Below are 17,198 nucleotides of genomic sequence, written 5' to 3'. Positions count from 1 at the left end.
AATTTAAGCCTATTTGCTATAAAAGTGATTCGGAATCTTATTGAAAATTTATCTCTGTCAGAATTCACCGTGTGGATTCTATACGCTCTAAAACGAGCCGACGAAGAAGCGAATGAGTGAAAGGGAGCGATAAGAATATGTGATTGATAAAAAAATATTAATGATTTTAAAAATGTGTCTTTAAGTTGGAAGAATGTTTAAAAAAAATAAAACTGTGAAACTTCGTTTACCTTAAAAAAGACTTCAGCAATACTTACGTGATCCTTGTTGTTCTTTTTCATTCTTTCCTGTTTGGCTTTATTTTTCTTGCTTTCTACTTTTTTCTTTTATATTCGACTGTTCCAAGTTACCTTATAAAATGTTATATGATAACCAACTGAGTTTTCAAGTTAAGTAACCTTTGATGAATCCTTTCTTTTAATATCTTCTATATTTATTTTTAGATGTAGTTATTTTCTATAAGTAGTTTTATATGCTGTCCTTGTCTTTCTCTCTTTGAGTTGTTCAACATTGGTATATGGTTACAATCTAAGTTCTTAAACACCGTAAACTCATATTGGTTCTTTCTTTGATACCCCTTTTTATACATTTTAATATGGTTCTACAATTAATATTCTGCACGGTTTTGATTGTTCAACCCCAGTTAGGGTAACAAGCCAAGTAAATTGCAAACCAAACTAAATAAAATGTGATTAACCCTTGCTTTTGTATTCTTTTTAATTATTCTATGTGATTTTATGTATTAAATTCTTACACAAGTAGGAATTAAAATAACATTTGATAGCCTAAGTGACTTTAAAAAAAAAAGAAAGAGAAAATTAGAACTGGAACTTGAAAGGGCAAACAGGTGGACACAGCAACAGCAAAAATATTGTTTTCTTTTCCTAAATGAAGTTTTTACACAAAGTGTTAAGACGATGCATATATCAAACTTTGTAAAAATCATTTTGTTTTTATATATCGGAAAATTATAATTGTACGTCTAGAGAATGAAAACAAATATAAATATATTTGCATGTATAGAAACATTTTTGTTTTCTATGTAGGAACGTTAAAAATACAGATATCTTTTCTCTTATTCTATTTCTATATAGACAGAGAGAACTATATTATTCCTTTCTGAAAAGAAATATACATATTAAAAGCAGAAACATGACAAGGGCAGGATAGAATGAAAATAATTTAACATTATCCAAGAAAGCATCTTGTCAAATTTCCAAAACTAAATAGATATAATTACAGACTAACAATACTCTAGGAAAATAATTTCCAATTACATAGCTAGAATTTTGGTCCATAGCTCTTTTTATGTACTTAAGTGAATTGCATGCAAAATAGCTTGTTACTGCTTATTTCTTAGATTAAGCTGCAAATTCACTGTAAAGAACTATAGAAATATAAATACTCATTTGTTCCTGTGTGTACTGTATACGTATATCAGGTAGAGTAAAAATAAAGTTTTCATTTTAACACACTGTATATATCTTTATTTGCTTGAGTAAAACTATGTCTTTCTAGCAGTTAATAAAATTATTTTAAAAGAAGACGAAGGAAGACTTCTTGATGAAAGAACATTGATAAAACTTAAGTAATTTTTTTTACTACCCCTATGGAAATTCCACACTTTTATGTCTGATTTACTGGGGTCTAATGAAGATAGATAGGGATCTATATTTTTCCCTCGCTCCTAAGGGACATTAAACTGATTTTGGGGGACTTCTGTTTGATTTGAGATAAGAAGAGGGTAGTATTTTCAATTGCTTGGAATGACATGTTAGGTCCTATACTTCAGGATTTTTTATTGTGTTTAGCGTATAGTCAATAAATTTTAAAATTAAAGACAGTTTTTACATTTCAAATTCATTTTGAATTGATTATTCCCCAAAGGGAAGAAGGAAAAATTATTTTCTTCCTTCCTTATCAAAGGAAGGAAGAATTAATTTCTTCCTTTTTCAGAAAGGAAGAAAAACGTAATAAAACTTTTAGTTGACTTTATGGCATTTTCAATTCAGTTCCAAATGAAAGGCGCGAAGTTGAAAGTTCATTGCATTTAAATCATCGTATTAAAATATGAGTATTTCTGGGATTTTTTTCATCAGTCTAGAATTGAGGTATGAGATGACCGAACTTTAGCTCCAAATGTTTCTTGTGGTATAATACAAACTTTTCAGTGACTTTCTTACAAAACGACTTAGTAGCAGTTGTGATCTCCATGCCAACTTTTTTTTTTTTAAAGTCTAACAATAGTTCTAAAATTCACACCAGGTTCTGTCCTCATACTATCTGAAGACATTCTAAAGAAAAGGAACCTAGGAGATTAAGGTCTTGGATAACGGATGCCCTCTTAAAATATATTTAGAGTAACCAAACGACGTTCAAGGTTGATTTCAGCTGTGTCAGAACAACTCATATTTGGAATAGCTGAACTTTGTTATAGGTAACTTGTACTAGTACCTTTTGGTCTTCTGTAAATCCTACAGAGTATACCAGGAGCTAGACTTATCTTCTACACAGAACGCATTGGCTGTTGACGGATTGAATAATTCATCCTTTTGACCGGCATCGTTGAACGCTTCTGTGGTTGCTTTAAGTCGAGTGCCCTGTTTTTGATGACTCTACTCTTTCCGCATCTAAACTAAACCAGAAAAACTAAAACCAGAAAAGCTAAAAGTTGTGGTACCAAAATTGATCTTTTTCGGACACTTGATAAACCAAGGTACTATTTCGCCAAATCTGGAAAAAATTACGGTGATAGAGCAGTAAAAACCACCAAAAGATCAGAAAAGCTATATATCAGTATGTGGATTATTAAACTATTTCAGGTGATATATCAAAAATTATGTGGCAATAGCTCAGCCTTTGACAAATCTTTTGAAAAAATCGGGCAAATTTGTATGCCCAACGACCCAAAACCATTCAAGGACATAAATACGGTTCATATGGCAAAAAATTTAAAATAGTTCATAGCATTTCGTTTAAAGTCAGTCAATATTTGTCTATGCTTAAGGCCTTGGCATTTCACCTTTCTGCGCTTCTTTCAGTATTTCATCCGTTTTTGAATGCTATTGAACATTCTCATATTCATTCTTGTTACTGATATCTTTCCTTTTTCTTGATGGAGTTTAATTACTAAAAAGGCCTTTTTTTATTTTCTTAAAAATGCTTAATTTCAAATTTATTCTTTAAGACAGCCCCATAAACTTAAAAACTTAAAAAAATCCATTATTTTGTTCGATCGAATCAAATTTATTTTTCTATTATTCAAAGTTTTATATGTTTCAGATACAAAGTGCATGCAGAAAGAACTCTAGGCCGGTCATCGATCCAGAGAAGAAATTAATAGGATTTATCCATTTATCTTAATTTGTCATTTTTTCCACTGTCTCCCGTTTAGGAAAATGTCTCTGGGCCGTTTCATATTTCCTAACTGGAAACCTGACTAGACTATTTGAATGTTTTAAATAATAGCCTTGACCTTATTCTCTATGTTCCCATATCGCAACACGTGCGAATAAACGGATTTCGTCAGTGACCTGGTGCCATCGAATCATTTAGCTAATGTGTCTCTTTGTTTTGGAGTAACACAAGTATTTACTTGTGTTTACTTACTAGGTTTTGCGGGTTTTTTTTTATGCTTGGTTATCATAAATGATAACCAAGATTTTATAAAATTTTCCTTTTAGTTGTTGCAGAATTATGGGATTTTTATAGCAGTAACAAATTTTTGTCAGTGCTTCGATATTGGACTGTGAAAATATATAATCTAAACCAATCTCTTAAGTTTTGACAACATTTTTTGTCTATAATAATTCAAGTGCCAATACTGCATATTCTTAAGTCCTAGCCAAAGTCCAAAAATTTAACTCCCTAGTCAATTCTTTTTCTTAGGCGGCAAGTCGGTCAAATACAAAGGTATCAGTTTTCTTCGTCGCTTCAACTAAACAAACATAAGAGGGTTGAACTTAAGGGGTTTCTCACTCAAAATTACGACTAGGTGCAGGTTATCCTTAGCAATTGTCCTTGTAATTATTTATACAGTATAATTTCTTATGTATTAATTAACCAGCAGTTTGATGTCTGCACGCTACTTTTTCTCTAGACTCTGTTTAAACAGGTTACAACTAACTAATACTTGACTGAATCACTCCTGAACAATCCAAGTGGTTAGTCCCTTGGTGTAATTTATGCATTCTCACACACTCCGATAACAGCTAGATCTAGTCTTTTGAGGGGAATTTTTGACTTCGGAACACAAATACGTAAAGTATTTGAAGTGACTGCAGCCAGGAAGTATATATTATAGAAATAAGTTTCTGATTGTTGAATAGAAAATTTTTTGCTCTATTTTTTGATACCCCACAACAACAGTGTCAAGTATAGCAATCTAGAATGCAAATCCGAAACAGGTTTTATAATTATTTTGGAATTATAAAAAAAAATAATTGTCGGCTTTAAGATTTGATTAGATCAAAATATTCACCAGATTTTTTTTTTATTTCTATTGACATAAAAACCGCCGAAATCACTAATGCAGGAACGTCAGGCAGACTCCAAATGTTTAACATGGGAGATATAGAAAGATTCTTGAGAGTCCGTCCTGCTTTAAGGTGTTTTTATTAGCTTGAATTGCCATATGTTTTTATTTTGGATTGAGACATTGAGCGCAATAAGATCCATAGATGAGTCATTTAAAGCTCACATTAAATGCAACTCTGTGTTGAAGGGGTGTTTGGTATTCTGTGATTCATAGTTACCGCTTGTAATTCAGTGTTGTTCTGAAAGTTTGGCGTGGAAAGGGCTCTGTTTTATTAGATAGCTTTAATTTTTGTGCAAACGATCCAAGAATGATAAATTTCTTAATGGAAAAGAATTGAGTGATTAGGAAGTGTTTTTGCGTTTCTGCATGTGTTTGTTTGTTGATATGTGCATGCCTGTGAGTGTTTTTGTGTGTGGAGTCGGGGAGATGGTACAGAAATTTTGACAAAAAGTGACTTTTCACAGAGATTGAAATTTTTTATACAAAGTTTGTCATCAGGGAGATTTTATTTCCTGGACTTAAGCATCATATTTTGTCCACTAAGCTATAGTTGCCCGTCACTTGACCAAAGAAAAGATTTATAATTATATGTATTCTTTATTGCAGTGTGGAAATAATGCTGGAGCTACGGGAACCTGATCCAGAAGAGCTTCTTTTAGATCTTGGTTTTGGAGGTCCTCCGAATTTAGTTTCTCGTTTACCTCCAAGATTTTTGAAACCTTCAAAATTGAAAGGAATAGATCTCAAAAGCTTTATAGAAAGAGAGGAAGAGGCTCAACAGACTGCTGATATCGGCTCTCTTGGTTATCGTGGACTATCCGGTAAATAGTTTGTTTTTACTATTAAAATCAATGTACCTACCCATAATTTCGTTTAGGGGAACTGTTTTATTCCTAATTTTGCTCTATCTACAGTTTTTTGATGATGGATGTTGACAACAAATTTTGAAGTCGTATACAACTCTTAAGCCGACTTAAACAATACTTTACAGTTTTACGTGCTCTATTTTTCATAATAGTCGTGTAAAAGAATATAATCATCATTTTAAACATCTTGTTTCTTTACCTTTATCTGCGAAAAATATCAGAAAATTACCGAAGTGCAGCGAACAGTGCTAAAAATTACCAAAGTGCAGTGAACAGTGCTAAAAATTACCAAAGTGCAGCGAACAGTGCTAAAAATTACCAAAGTGCAAATACTCGGGACTAATTGGAACTTGATCCCCTTATGTTTACGAGGAAATGGTTGGGTTTATTATACTATAACGTAACATTATATAAGAGGCTGAGAAATGTCCTTAATTTTACGTTTTGCTTGAAAATAGAACATGTCATAAACCAGATATTTGGGAGGAGGCGCGGCGATGTAGCATATAATCCATCCCACTGAATTTTCCTTTTGTTATATTTAAAGTTGATTTTTAAAATAATTTTCACCGATGCTAAATCTACTATATTTTTATTTCTATATTTTTAACAACACATCTTATACTGAGAAATAATATAACTTTAAGTACGGTATAAAAAAGTGAATAAAAGAGCAAGCAGTGTGAGTGATAAGTAACACAGAGGAAATACATAACGTAAATCAAGCGATTTTTCGCAAATATTTGTTACAGTAGCGTCAATTTGTGGGGAGGGGAGAATAGTTGAGAAAAAAATGAAGTTGCTCTTATAGAGTTTGAAGAATATTTTGTCCCTCCCTCCTCTCAATTTTGTGAATTGAGACCACTGAGCTGCCATTTAAGTGCTTAAATTTGATTGATATTATTTTATGTCTTCCCTACTTAGACATGGTGTTTGATTGTAACTTTGGATGTAAAACATGTGTTGTTTAGTTTTTTCTCTAGTTTTGACATTTTTCTCAATCGAGAATTTGGGCTAAAACTTTGGGTACCATATAAAGTGTACAAGTCCTTTGTGTAAAACTAACGTCAGGCAGAGAAAAAAATGGAAAGGGATCCCAATTATATGGCAAGACAATAAAAAACAAACAACATGCAAACAGGTTTTATTCTCCAGACTGGTTTTTAGCAGACGACGAAAAATCTTTCTATCTTTGTATCGAAGATAAAGTCTTCATATGGAAAATCAAATTTTCGTATTATTAACATGCTGAGTAATTTAATTACTACTTACTTATTGTTTACTGATGTTTACATGATGCGTCGAAAACGTGTGCTAGGTTTACAACAAAAGGTGGAAACATTCATTGAAGGTTTGTTAATTTTAAAGTGATGATTGATGATACTCTCATTTGGACAGTTGAGCGATTTCTACTTCGCTTAGAATTGTGATACGTCATATTTGAAGAAAAAAGAAGAAAAAGTCTGGTAATTTATCTTCGATAGTCTTTATTTTATCAAAAAGAAACATCTAGTGTAAAATTTTTTAGGCTTGACAGACTTGAGCTATCTAAATAGACACACACACTCCCCAATTATCTCAATTAACGAGTAGATTAAGCTAACAAACATATTTTTTGCGGATCGTTAACACAACTCCCTTATGCTCCGTCTATTTTTTTAAATGACAGATATAAAATATGGCTTGTAACTGACCTACATTTGTATAAGTTTTGCCATTTTAAACTTCTGAATATAATTTGTATGCGTTATTATATCCCGAAAAATGTATGTTGTCCCTTGTTTTTGTAAGTACTATACAGCTTGAATTTGCAACTATACAGTGTCAGTCTCTAGGTTCGACGGAGGTTTTGAGAGTTCAGGGTGCAAGAATAGGTTTGAAAATTAATGTTAAGAAGGCTAAGTCGCTAAGACTGGGAATAAGTGAAGGGGAAGAGGTAATGTTGGGCATCGAGGAGATTGATCGAGCGGACAGCTTCACTTATCTAGGTAATTTTGTACGTAAAGACGGTGGGTGCAGTGATTATGTTAAAAGTAGGATAGCTAGATCCCAGGGTGGTTTTTCAAAGTTGAAAAAAGTTTAGAAGAATAGGAAGATAAGTTTGAAGCTACAGTGATTACAGTGGTTAAGGATGGTTCTATGGCGTGGGTGCTCCGAAAGACGGAGGAGGATTTGCTAGATGTTTTCCAGAGAAATTGCCAATGGATTGTTTTGGGTACCCGACTGACTGACCATATCTTAAACGATAAGCTGTGCGAAAAATGTGGTCCAATCCTGCTTTCTAGGGCTATAGTGAGAGAAAGGTTGAGATGGCTAGGATACGTTTTGTGGATGAAGGATGACAGATTGACAAATATTGTCCTTATTGGCTAACCATCTAGGGTTAAAAGAAAAGCGGGCCGTCCCCGAATGGGCTGGAAGGATGTCGCAAAGAAAGATTTAAAAAGACTGGAATGCAAATTAAAGTAAAATAACACATTTATCTCAGCTGTTTGAGATTTATGAATGTCAACACGGCCACAACTAATATATGGACCTAACTATACAGTCCGATTACCAACTTGTTCTCTATTGACAAGAATTGGAAAAAGTTGATAGCTTCACATACCACACTGGTTGACTCTCACGGGGCTTTGATGTTGGTGTACAGAGCAGAATAATGAATCCCGAACTATCTTTTCACAATTCCGCCGGTATTTCTGGAACAACCAGAAGATCAGCATTAAGAAAAAAAATTCGTGCATACGAAGTAGCTGTTTAGTATATTTTGTTCCAAGTAGTCGAGAGTTGGCCTTTAAATGCCTCTCATCTCCAGCTTATGGAAGTTTTCAACACTGTTGTCGGCGGAAAATTATGAGGATATGACACTCCGAAAGAGCCTCAAAATGTTGATGTCGTTACACTGCTGTAACATTGTGCTTAGTCGCCACAATTGTCAAACTTAGAAGACTGCATTGGCTTGATCATTTCCAGAGAAGACCATATGACTGCAACATCCAGCTGCTCCTTTTCCAGATTAGCATAGGGGACCAGGTGGTCAACGGAAGATTCGGTGGGCAGTTGCGAGAAACGGCCTTCAGCCTATTGGGCGGATTTCAGAAACTTGCAAGAAGATGGGGTTGCTATTGGCTCCGGTTTGTCAAAGAACTGGCACAAAAATATTTAGAGAATGGTGTTAATCGTATGATTTCTTCTGGATTCCGAGTTATGCGTTGGTGTCTACGGCCGCAACAAAAACAAGTAAATAAAATATGCTTATAGTTCCCAAAACTATTTTCCAAATATAGCTCCCAAATATAGTTCACAAAATCAGGTTCGAAAAATATATTTAAATCACCCTTATAAAATTGGAATGAATGACTTTCATTCATTCATGAGGATTGGAAAAACTCAATCCTCAAGAGTTTTTTTTTTAAACACTTGTTTTTGGACTTGCTGTGGACTAACTAACATTATTGCTTCTGGACTCGGGTCAGTGCTGCAACAAGTACTCCAAATTTTTACTTAAGTATCAAGTATTAAGTGCCCATTGTTTTTTTACTTAAATATCAAGTAATAAGTACTTTCCAGATTCTTACTTAAGTATCAAATATCAAGTACTTGCCAAAATTGTACTTAAGTACTACTTCAAGTACTACTTCAAGTATTTATTCTATGTGTATATATTTATTCTATGTGTATATCGTTACGCGCCATTGTAGTTGTGTCCCTGTGTCCCACCTGTGAATATAGATAGATATATAATTAGAACATTCTAATAGAATATAGATAGAACATGCAATATATAATTGTCCATGGGAAAAACAATCCGTATTCAGATCTATACCTAATTATTCTAATGATTGCCCTTGAGCTTTGTTGATGCTGATTGCTAATCGAACATTCCCTGTGTCCCCGTCGTCATTTGTATATCCCCCTGTGTCCCCCGGCGTCCCCGTTGTAGTTGTGTCCCTGTGTCCCGTTCGTCATTTATATTCCCTGTGTCCCGGTCGTCATTTGTGTCCCGGTGTTTTTTTTTTCTTTTTAGTTTTTTACCTTTTTTATTTTTTTCCTTTTTTTAAGTTTTTTTCTTTTTAGGTTTTTTCTTTTTTTTTTAGCTTTTTTCGTGCCATATTAGTTACGCGCCATTGTAGTTGTGTCCCTGTGTCCCACCTGTGAATATAGATAGTTGTGTCCCTGTGAACCTGTGTAAACATATATATATATACATACATATATATATATATATATATATATATATATATATATATATATATATATATATATATATATATATATATATATATATATATATATATATATATATATATCTATATATATATAAATAAGTTGTCTGTCTGTGTGTCTGTCTGTCTGTCAGGTGACGTCATGTTTCTGTGTTGACTGACGTCATCAAGTTGGTTGTCGTCATTTTTGCTACGACGGTGACGTCATTCAAGATATTTAAGACATATGTTCACGTAGAAATCTATTAATGTTTAAGTTTAAAATGACTGATGAACTTACAATGGCAAAAGCCGATGAAGATGCTCAAAGAGTCTATGCCAAAAAACTTGCTGCTGATAGAGAAAGTCAGAAAAGAAAGCGTGCCGAGGAATCAAAAGAACAGCAAGGAAACAGGCTTGAGGCTGATAGAGAAAGAAAGAACAGAAAGCGTCCCGAGGAATCAAAAGAACAGCAAGGAAACAGGCTTGAGGCTGATAGAGAACGAAAGAACAGAAAGCGTGCCGAGGAATCAAAAGAACAGCAAGGAAACAGGCTTGAGGCTGATAGAGAAAAAAAGAACAGAAAGCGTGCCGAGGAACTACCAGAGCAACGCGGAAGCAGACTTGCTGCTAAAAGAGAAAGTGAAAAAAGAAGGCGTGCCGAGGAATTACAAGAACAGCAAGAAATCAGGCTTGCTGAAGTCAGGAAGTTAGTTGTCGTCATTTTTGCTATGACGGTGACGTCATTAACGGTATTTAAGAAATTTGTTCACGGAAAAATGTTTAATTGTAAAATGACTGAAGAACCTACAATGGCAACAGCCGAGGAAGCTGCTCAAAGAGTTTATGCCAAAAAACTTGCTGCTGATAGAGAAAGTAAGAAAAGAAAGCGTTCCGAGGAATCACAAGAACAGCAAGAAAACAGGCTTGCAGCTGATAGAGAAAGTAAGAAAAGAAAGCGTGCCGGGGAATCACAAGAACAGCAAGAAAATAGGCTGGCGGCTAAAGAACGCAAAACCGCGCAGTTAGATGAAAATCCACCTGGACAGCGAGAGTCAAAACATATCAAAACTGAAAATGATAGCGATGATGATTGGGTTTGGGATTTTGACTTGGATAAGGTCATCAATGCCTACCAGATTTAAGTTAAAAAAACAAAGGTTCGTCGATATGTACTTCATAGTGACGCTGAAAAATAAAGAAGAAAAAGAAAACTGAAAAAAGAAAAAAGGTAAAAAACTAAGAAAAAACTAAAAAGAAAAACACTCAAAAAGAAATTACAGACCGGGACACAAATGACGACCGAGACAGAGGGAATATAAGTGACGACCGGGAACCTCAAAGAGAAATTACAGACTGGGACACCCGGACACAAATCACGACCGGGACACAGGGAATATAAATGATGACCGGGACACAGGGACACAACTACAACGGGGACGCCGGGGGCACAGGCGGGATATATAAATGACGACCGGGACACAGGGATTGTTCGAATAGAAATTACAGACCGGGACACCGGGACAAAAATGACGACCGGGACACCGGGACACAGGGAATATAAATGACGACCGGGACACTCAAAGAGAAATTACAAACTGGGACACCGGGACACAAATGACGACCGGGACACAGGGAATATAAATGACGACCGGGACACAGGGACACATCATTAGAATAATGAGGTATAGATCTGAATACGGATTGTTTTTCCCATGGACAATTATATGTTGCATGTTCAAGAGTCAGTAAACCTTACAATCTATTTATAAGCACAGACAATGGGACAGCGAAGAATGTTGTATATTCGCATGTTTTACGTAGTTAAAAACATATATTTATATCTATCTCTATTCACAGGTGGGACACAGGGACACAACTACAATGGCGCGTAACTAATATGGCGCGTAACGACTTACGCGCGCGGGGGGGCTTGGGGGGCGCGAAGCGCCCCACCAACTAGGTGTTGGGGTGGCGCGAAGCGCCACCCCAACAGCTAGTATATATATATAAATAAGTTGTCTGTCTGTGTGTCTGTCAGGTGACGTCATGTTTCTGTGTCGACTGACGTCATGAAGTTAGTTGTCGTCATTTTTGCTATGACGGTGACGTCATTAAAGATATTTAAGACATATATGTTCACGTAGAAATCTATTAATGGTTAAGTTTAAAATGACTGATGAACTTACAATTGCAAAAGCCGATGAAGATGCTCAAAGAGTCTATGCCAAAAAACTTGCTGCTGATAGAGAAAGTCAGAAAAGGAAGCGTGCCGAGGAATCAAAAGAACAGCAAGGAAACAGGCTTGAGGCTGATAGAGAAAGAAAGAACAGAAAGCGTGCCGAGGAACTACCAGAGCAACGCGAAAGCAGACTTGCTGCTAAAAGAGAAAGTGAAAAAAGAAGGTATGCCGAGGAATCACAAAAACAGCAAGAAATCAGGCTTGCTGCTGATAGAGAAAGTAAGAAAAGAAAGCGTGCCGAGGAATCACAAGAACAGCAAGAAATCAGGCTTGCTGCTGATAGAGAAAGTAAGAAAAGGAAGCGTGCTGAGGAATCAGAGCAACCTGAAAGTTATCGCCTGGCATTCAGGTACAGCTCAGTCGATGATTATAGCTTGAGTAGATGTGTTCAAATCGGGACAATGTCTAAAATTTGTCCCTATTGCAAGGCCTTGAAATTCAATGGATAAACAATGGGAATGTGTTGCGCCTCAGGAAAAGTTAAACTTCCTCTATTGGCTGCACCACCAGAGCCATTGAAGACTTTCCTTACTGGAACTACGTCAGAATCTAAGCGTTTTTTGTCACAGATCAGAAAATACAACTCATGTTTCCAAATGACGTCTTTTGGAGCCCAAATCGAAAATCCAGATCAATTTATGTCTACTTTCAAAGTAAAAGGGCGAATTTATCATAGAGCAGGGTCCCTTCTACCATTCTCAGGCGAGAATCATAAATTTTTACAGTTGTACTTCATCACTGATAGAAATTCTGAATTGTGTGCACGTTGCGAAATTTCTCCCAACGTTGAAAGGACAATCGTTTCCCAATTGCAACATCTTTTCCACGAAAATAATAATTTAGTGCGTCTGTTCAAAACAGCCATCGATTTGATGCCTACTGATACGCATAAAATTGTTATTTCCGCTGACAAAACGCCTCCTGGCCAACATGTGCGTAGATACAATGCTCCAACTATCGACGAAGTGGCAATCGTTATGGTCGGTGATCAGTTTTTACCTCGAGATATTATTCTTCATAAGCGAAACGCTCAGTTGTTAAGAATTGCTGAAACTCATCGATGCTACGGTGCCCTACAATATCCTATCATTTTTTGGGATGGAGCCGACGGCTATCACTTTAATATTAAATTGATGAATCCAGCCACTAACAAAGAAATGAATTAGAAATGCAGTGCAATGCATTATTATTCCTATAGACTAATGATTCGGCAGGATGAAGAAAATTATATTTGAAAATGCCGTGAATTGTTTCACCAATTTTTCGTTGATATGTATGCTAAAATTGAATCAGAACGTTTGCTATACATCCGCCTGAATCAGACCAAGCTCCGCTCTGAACAATACATTCATTTGCGAGATGCAGTTATAAATGACGGTAATACCACAAACGTTGGAAGATTAACAATTTTACCTTCGTCATATGCTGGCAGTCCCTGTCATATGCATGAATATGCTCAAGATGCTATTGCGTATGTTCGTCTCTATGGTCGTCCAGATTTATTTATTACATTTACATGTAATCAATCTTGGGACGAGATACTGCAGCTTTTACATCAAGGACAATCGGCGGTTCATAGCTTGACATTACGGCCCGTGTCTTCCGGCAAAAGTTGAAATCACTGATAAACTACATAGTAAAACTTGAAGTGTTTGGGTCAGTGCGATGCTGGATGTACTCAGTGGAATGGCAAAAACGAGGTTTGCCACACGCACATATACTAATCTGGCTACATAAAAAAATTACTTCGAACGAAATTGATGATGTGATTTCCGCTGAAATACCTGATAAAAATGTCGATAAGGGGCTACATGATATTATTGTAAAAAATATGATACATGGACCTTGCGGTGCACTGAACGAAAATTCACCATGCATGGCCAAAGGAAGGTGCACAAAGCAATATCCTCGACTTTTAGTATCCAACACAATTACTGGCAATGATGGTTACCCACAATATAGAAGAAGATCTACTGAAGATGGCGGTAAAACAGCAATAATAAAGAAGCGTAACGGTACCACCATCGAAGTAGATAACCAGTGGGTTGTTCCATATTCCCCATTATTACCAAAAACATTTAATGCACACATAAACGTTGAATACTGTAACTCCGTTAAGGCAATCAAATACATATGTAAATACGTCAACAAAGGCAGTGACATGGCAGTTTTTGGCTTGCAGCCCGAAATCAAAGATTTCGACGAAATCGTACAATATCAGGCTGGAAGATACATAAGCAATAATGAAGCTGTTTGGCGAATTCTTTCATTTCCGATACATGAACGTAGTCCAGCTGTTGTTCACTTAGCGGTACATTTACAGAATGGTCAACGTGTTTATTTCTCGGAAACCAACGTGCAACAAAGAGCCCTGAATCCACCGGATAAAAAATTAACAGTTTTTTTTTCGCTTTGCAAAAATGATTCTTTTGCAAAAAAACTGCTGTATACTGAAGTGCCTTCGTATTACACGTGGAATACTAAAAATAAAGTATTTGAACGTCGAAAACAGGGTAAGTCAGTCGACGGCCAACCTACCATCTTCAAAGATACCACGATAGGAAGATTCTACACCGTTCACCCCAATCAACATGAATGCTTCTTTCTACGCCTGCTTTTGGTGAATGTACCCGGTCCGACATCCTTTGAGTATTTGAGAACTGTAAACGGTACTATACATGACACTTACCGTAGTGCATGCCAAGCTCTGAATTTATTGGAGAATGACCAACACTGGGATAACTGCATCAATGACGCGTGCGAAACGTCAACCCCAAGTCAAATTCGTGCATTGTTTGGCATCATTTTAACAACTTGCTATCCATCAGCTCCTACAGAGTTATGGGAAAAATATAAGTCAAAAATGTCCGAAGATATACTCCATCGAAAACAGTTAGAGACGTCAGATATGACTTTTGATTTTACATCAGAAATTTATAACTACACTTTAGTTATTAAAGAAGATTTGTGCGTACGTATGGCAAACAAACCTCTTCAGGATTTGGGAATGCCTTCACCTAACCGTATCGCTGCTGTTTCGACATGTGTAGAATTGGATCGTGAACAAAGTTACAGTACGAGTGATCTATTGTCGTATGTACAAAACAACATTTTCAAGTTAACGTCGGAACAAAAAGACATTTATGATACGATAATGCATTGTGTCGATAACAACGTTGGAGAAATTTTCTTTTTGGATGCGCCAGGAGGTACTGGTAAAACGTTTGTGATAAAACTGATTCTGGCATCAATTCGATCAAAAAATGATATAGCGTTGGCAATTGCGTCGTCCGGAATAGCCGCAACATTGCTGCCTGGTGGAAGAACTGCTCATTACGCTTTGAAATTGCCTCTGAATTTACATTCTACAGAAACTCCCACGTGCAATATTTCCAAATCATCTGGGATGGGTAAAGTATTGCAGCAATGCAAACTTATTATTTGGGATGAGTGCACAATGGCACACAAAAAAATCGCTCGAGGCTCTGGATCAATGCTTGAAAGATTTGAGAGGGAAGTCGAAACCCTTTGGCAGCACATTAATATTGCTTGCGGGAGATTTCAGGCAAACATTACCTATAATACCTAGATCAACTCCTGCAGACGAAATGAATGCTTGCCTGAAAAATTCTAATTTATGGGCACACGTAAAAATATTAAAATTAACTACAAATATGCGTGTCCGATTGCAAAACGATGACTCTGGTCAAACATTTTCAGATCAATTGCTGGCAATTGGAAACGGAAAGCTCCCAGTAGACTCAATTTCAGGACGTATACAACTACCTGCTGATTTCTGTAATTTAGTGACGTCCAAAAATGAATTGATTGAAAAAATATTTCCGAATATTCTAAAAAATTATAAAAATAATAAATGGCTAAGTGAAAGAGCGATTCTCGTACCCAAAAATATAGACGTCCACGAAATCAACAATATTCTTTTGACCAAGATTCGAGACCAGGCAGTCCTTTATAAGTCAGTCGACACAGTTTTGGAACCAAATGAAGCGGTTAATTATCCATCTGAATTTTGAAATTCCATAGATCTTTCAGGGTTTCCACCACACGTGCTACAACTAAAAATAGGCGTACCAATAATACTTTTAAGAAATATCAACCCACCAAAGCTTTGCAATGGCACGCGACTTGCCGTAAAAAAAACAATGGAAAACCTAATAGAGGCCACAATCTTGACAGGGCCTTTTGAGGGTGAGGCTGTTCTTATTCCTCGCATTCCCATGATTCCAACGGATCTGCCTTTTCAATTTAAAAGATTGCAATTCCCAATTCGATTAGCATTTGCAATCACCATTAACAAAGCTCGAGGTCAATCATTAGAAAAATGTGGTATAGATCTTAATACTGATTGTTTTTCCCATGGACAATTGTACGTTGCTCGTTCGAGGGTCGGTAAACCTGACAATCTATTTATATGCAGCGACAATTGGACAGCGAAGAATGTTGTATATTCGCAAGTTTTACGCAGTTTATTTGTATTGTATCTATCTATCTATCTATCTATATAAAAACGAGTTGTGTGTATGGATGTTTGTTTGTTTGTTATAAGAGCGTTTGCATATGACGTCATTATTAGTACATACGGCTTTGTATATGCACAGACAATTGGAAAGCCAAGAATGTTGTATATTCGCAATTTTTACGTAGTTTAACTCCTGCAGACGAAATGAATGCTTGCCTGAAAAATTCTAATTTATGGGCACACGTAAAAATATTAAAATTAACTACAAATATGCGTGTTCGATTGCAAAACGATGACTCTGGTCAAACATTTTCAGATCAATTGCTGGCAATTGGAAACGGAAAGCTCCCAGTAGTGGGAAAGCCAAGAATGTTGTATATTCGTAATTTTTACGTAGTTTGAAACACATATATAAATCTATCTATATTCACAGGTGGGACACAGGGACACAACTACAATTGCGCGTAACTAATATGGCGCGTAACGACTTACGAGCGCGGGGGGCTTGGGGGGGCGCGAAGCGCCACCCCAACAGCTAGCATATATATATATATATATATATATATATATATATATATATATATATATATATATATATATATATATATATATATATATATATATATATATATATATATATATATATATATATGTTTGTAAAAATCTGTAATTTCTCTTTGAGTGTCCCGGTCGTCATTTGTGTGCACGTCTGTAATTTCGTCAGTCGACAAACATGACGTCAGCCGACAAACAAGTTCATGGTGACATACAGCTTAATCCTTATAATGACGTCAGTCGACAAAGATGACGTCAGTCGACGCACTAACATGACGTCAGTCAACAGACAAACAACTTATTTTTATATATA

The 17,198-nt window shown here is 35.9% G+C and overlaps 1 protein-coding gene across 2 annotated transcripts in view; it reads left to right on the top strand.

Moving 5' to 3' along the window:
• The window catches only part of LOC136035293 (uncharacterized), a 100,772-nt gene that overhangs the window by 25,360 nt on the left and 58,214 nt on the right, over nucleotides 1-17,198 (top strand). For both annotated transcript variants that reach the window (XM_065716982.1, XM_065716983.1), the window contains one exon: nucleotides 5,144-5,358. In XM_065716982.1, coding sequence (XP_065573054.1) covers nucleotides 5,144-5,358 — 215 coding nt within the window. The remainder of the gene's footprint in view (nucleotides 1-5,143; nucleotides 5,359-17,198) is intronic.

The sequence above is a fragment of the Artemia franciscana genome, chromosome 14, assembly GCF_032884065.1.
Source record: "Artemia franciscana chromosome 14, ASM3288406v1, whole genome shotgun sequence".
Lineage (NCBI taxonomy): Eukaryota > Metazoa > Arthropoda > Branchiopoda > Anostraca > Artemiidae > Artemia > Artemia franciscana.
The sequence above is the reverse complement of the archived record's forward strand: the minus strand, read 5'-3'. Positions and strand labels throughout refer to the sequence as shown.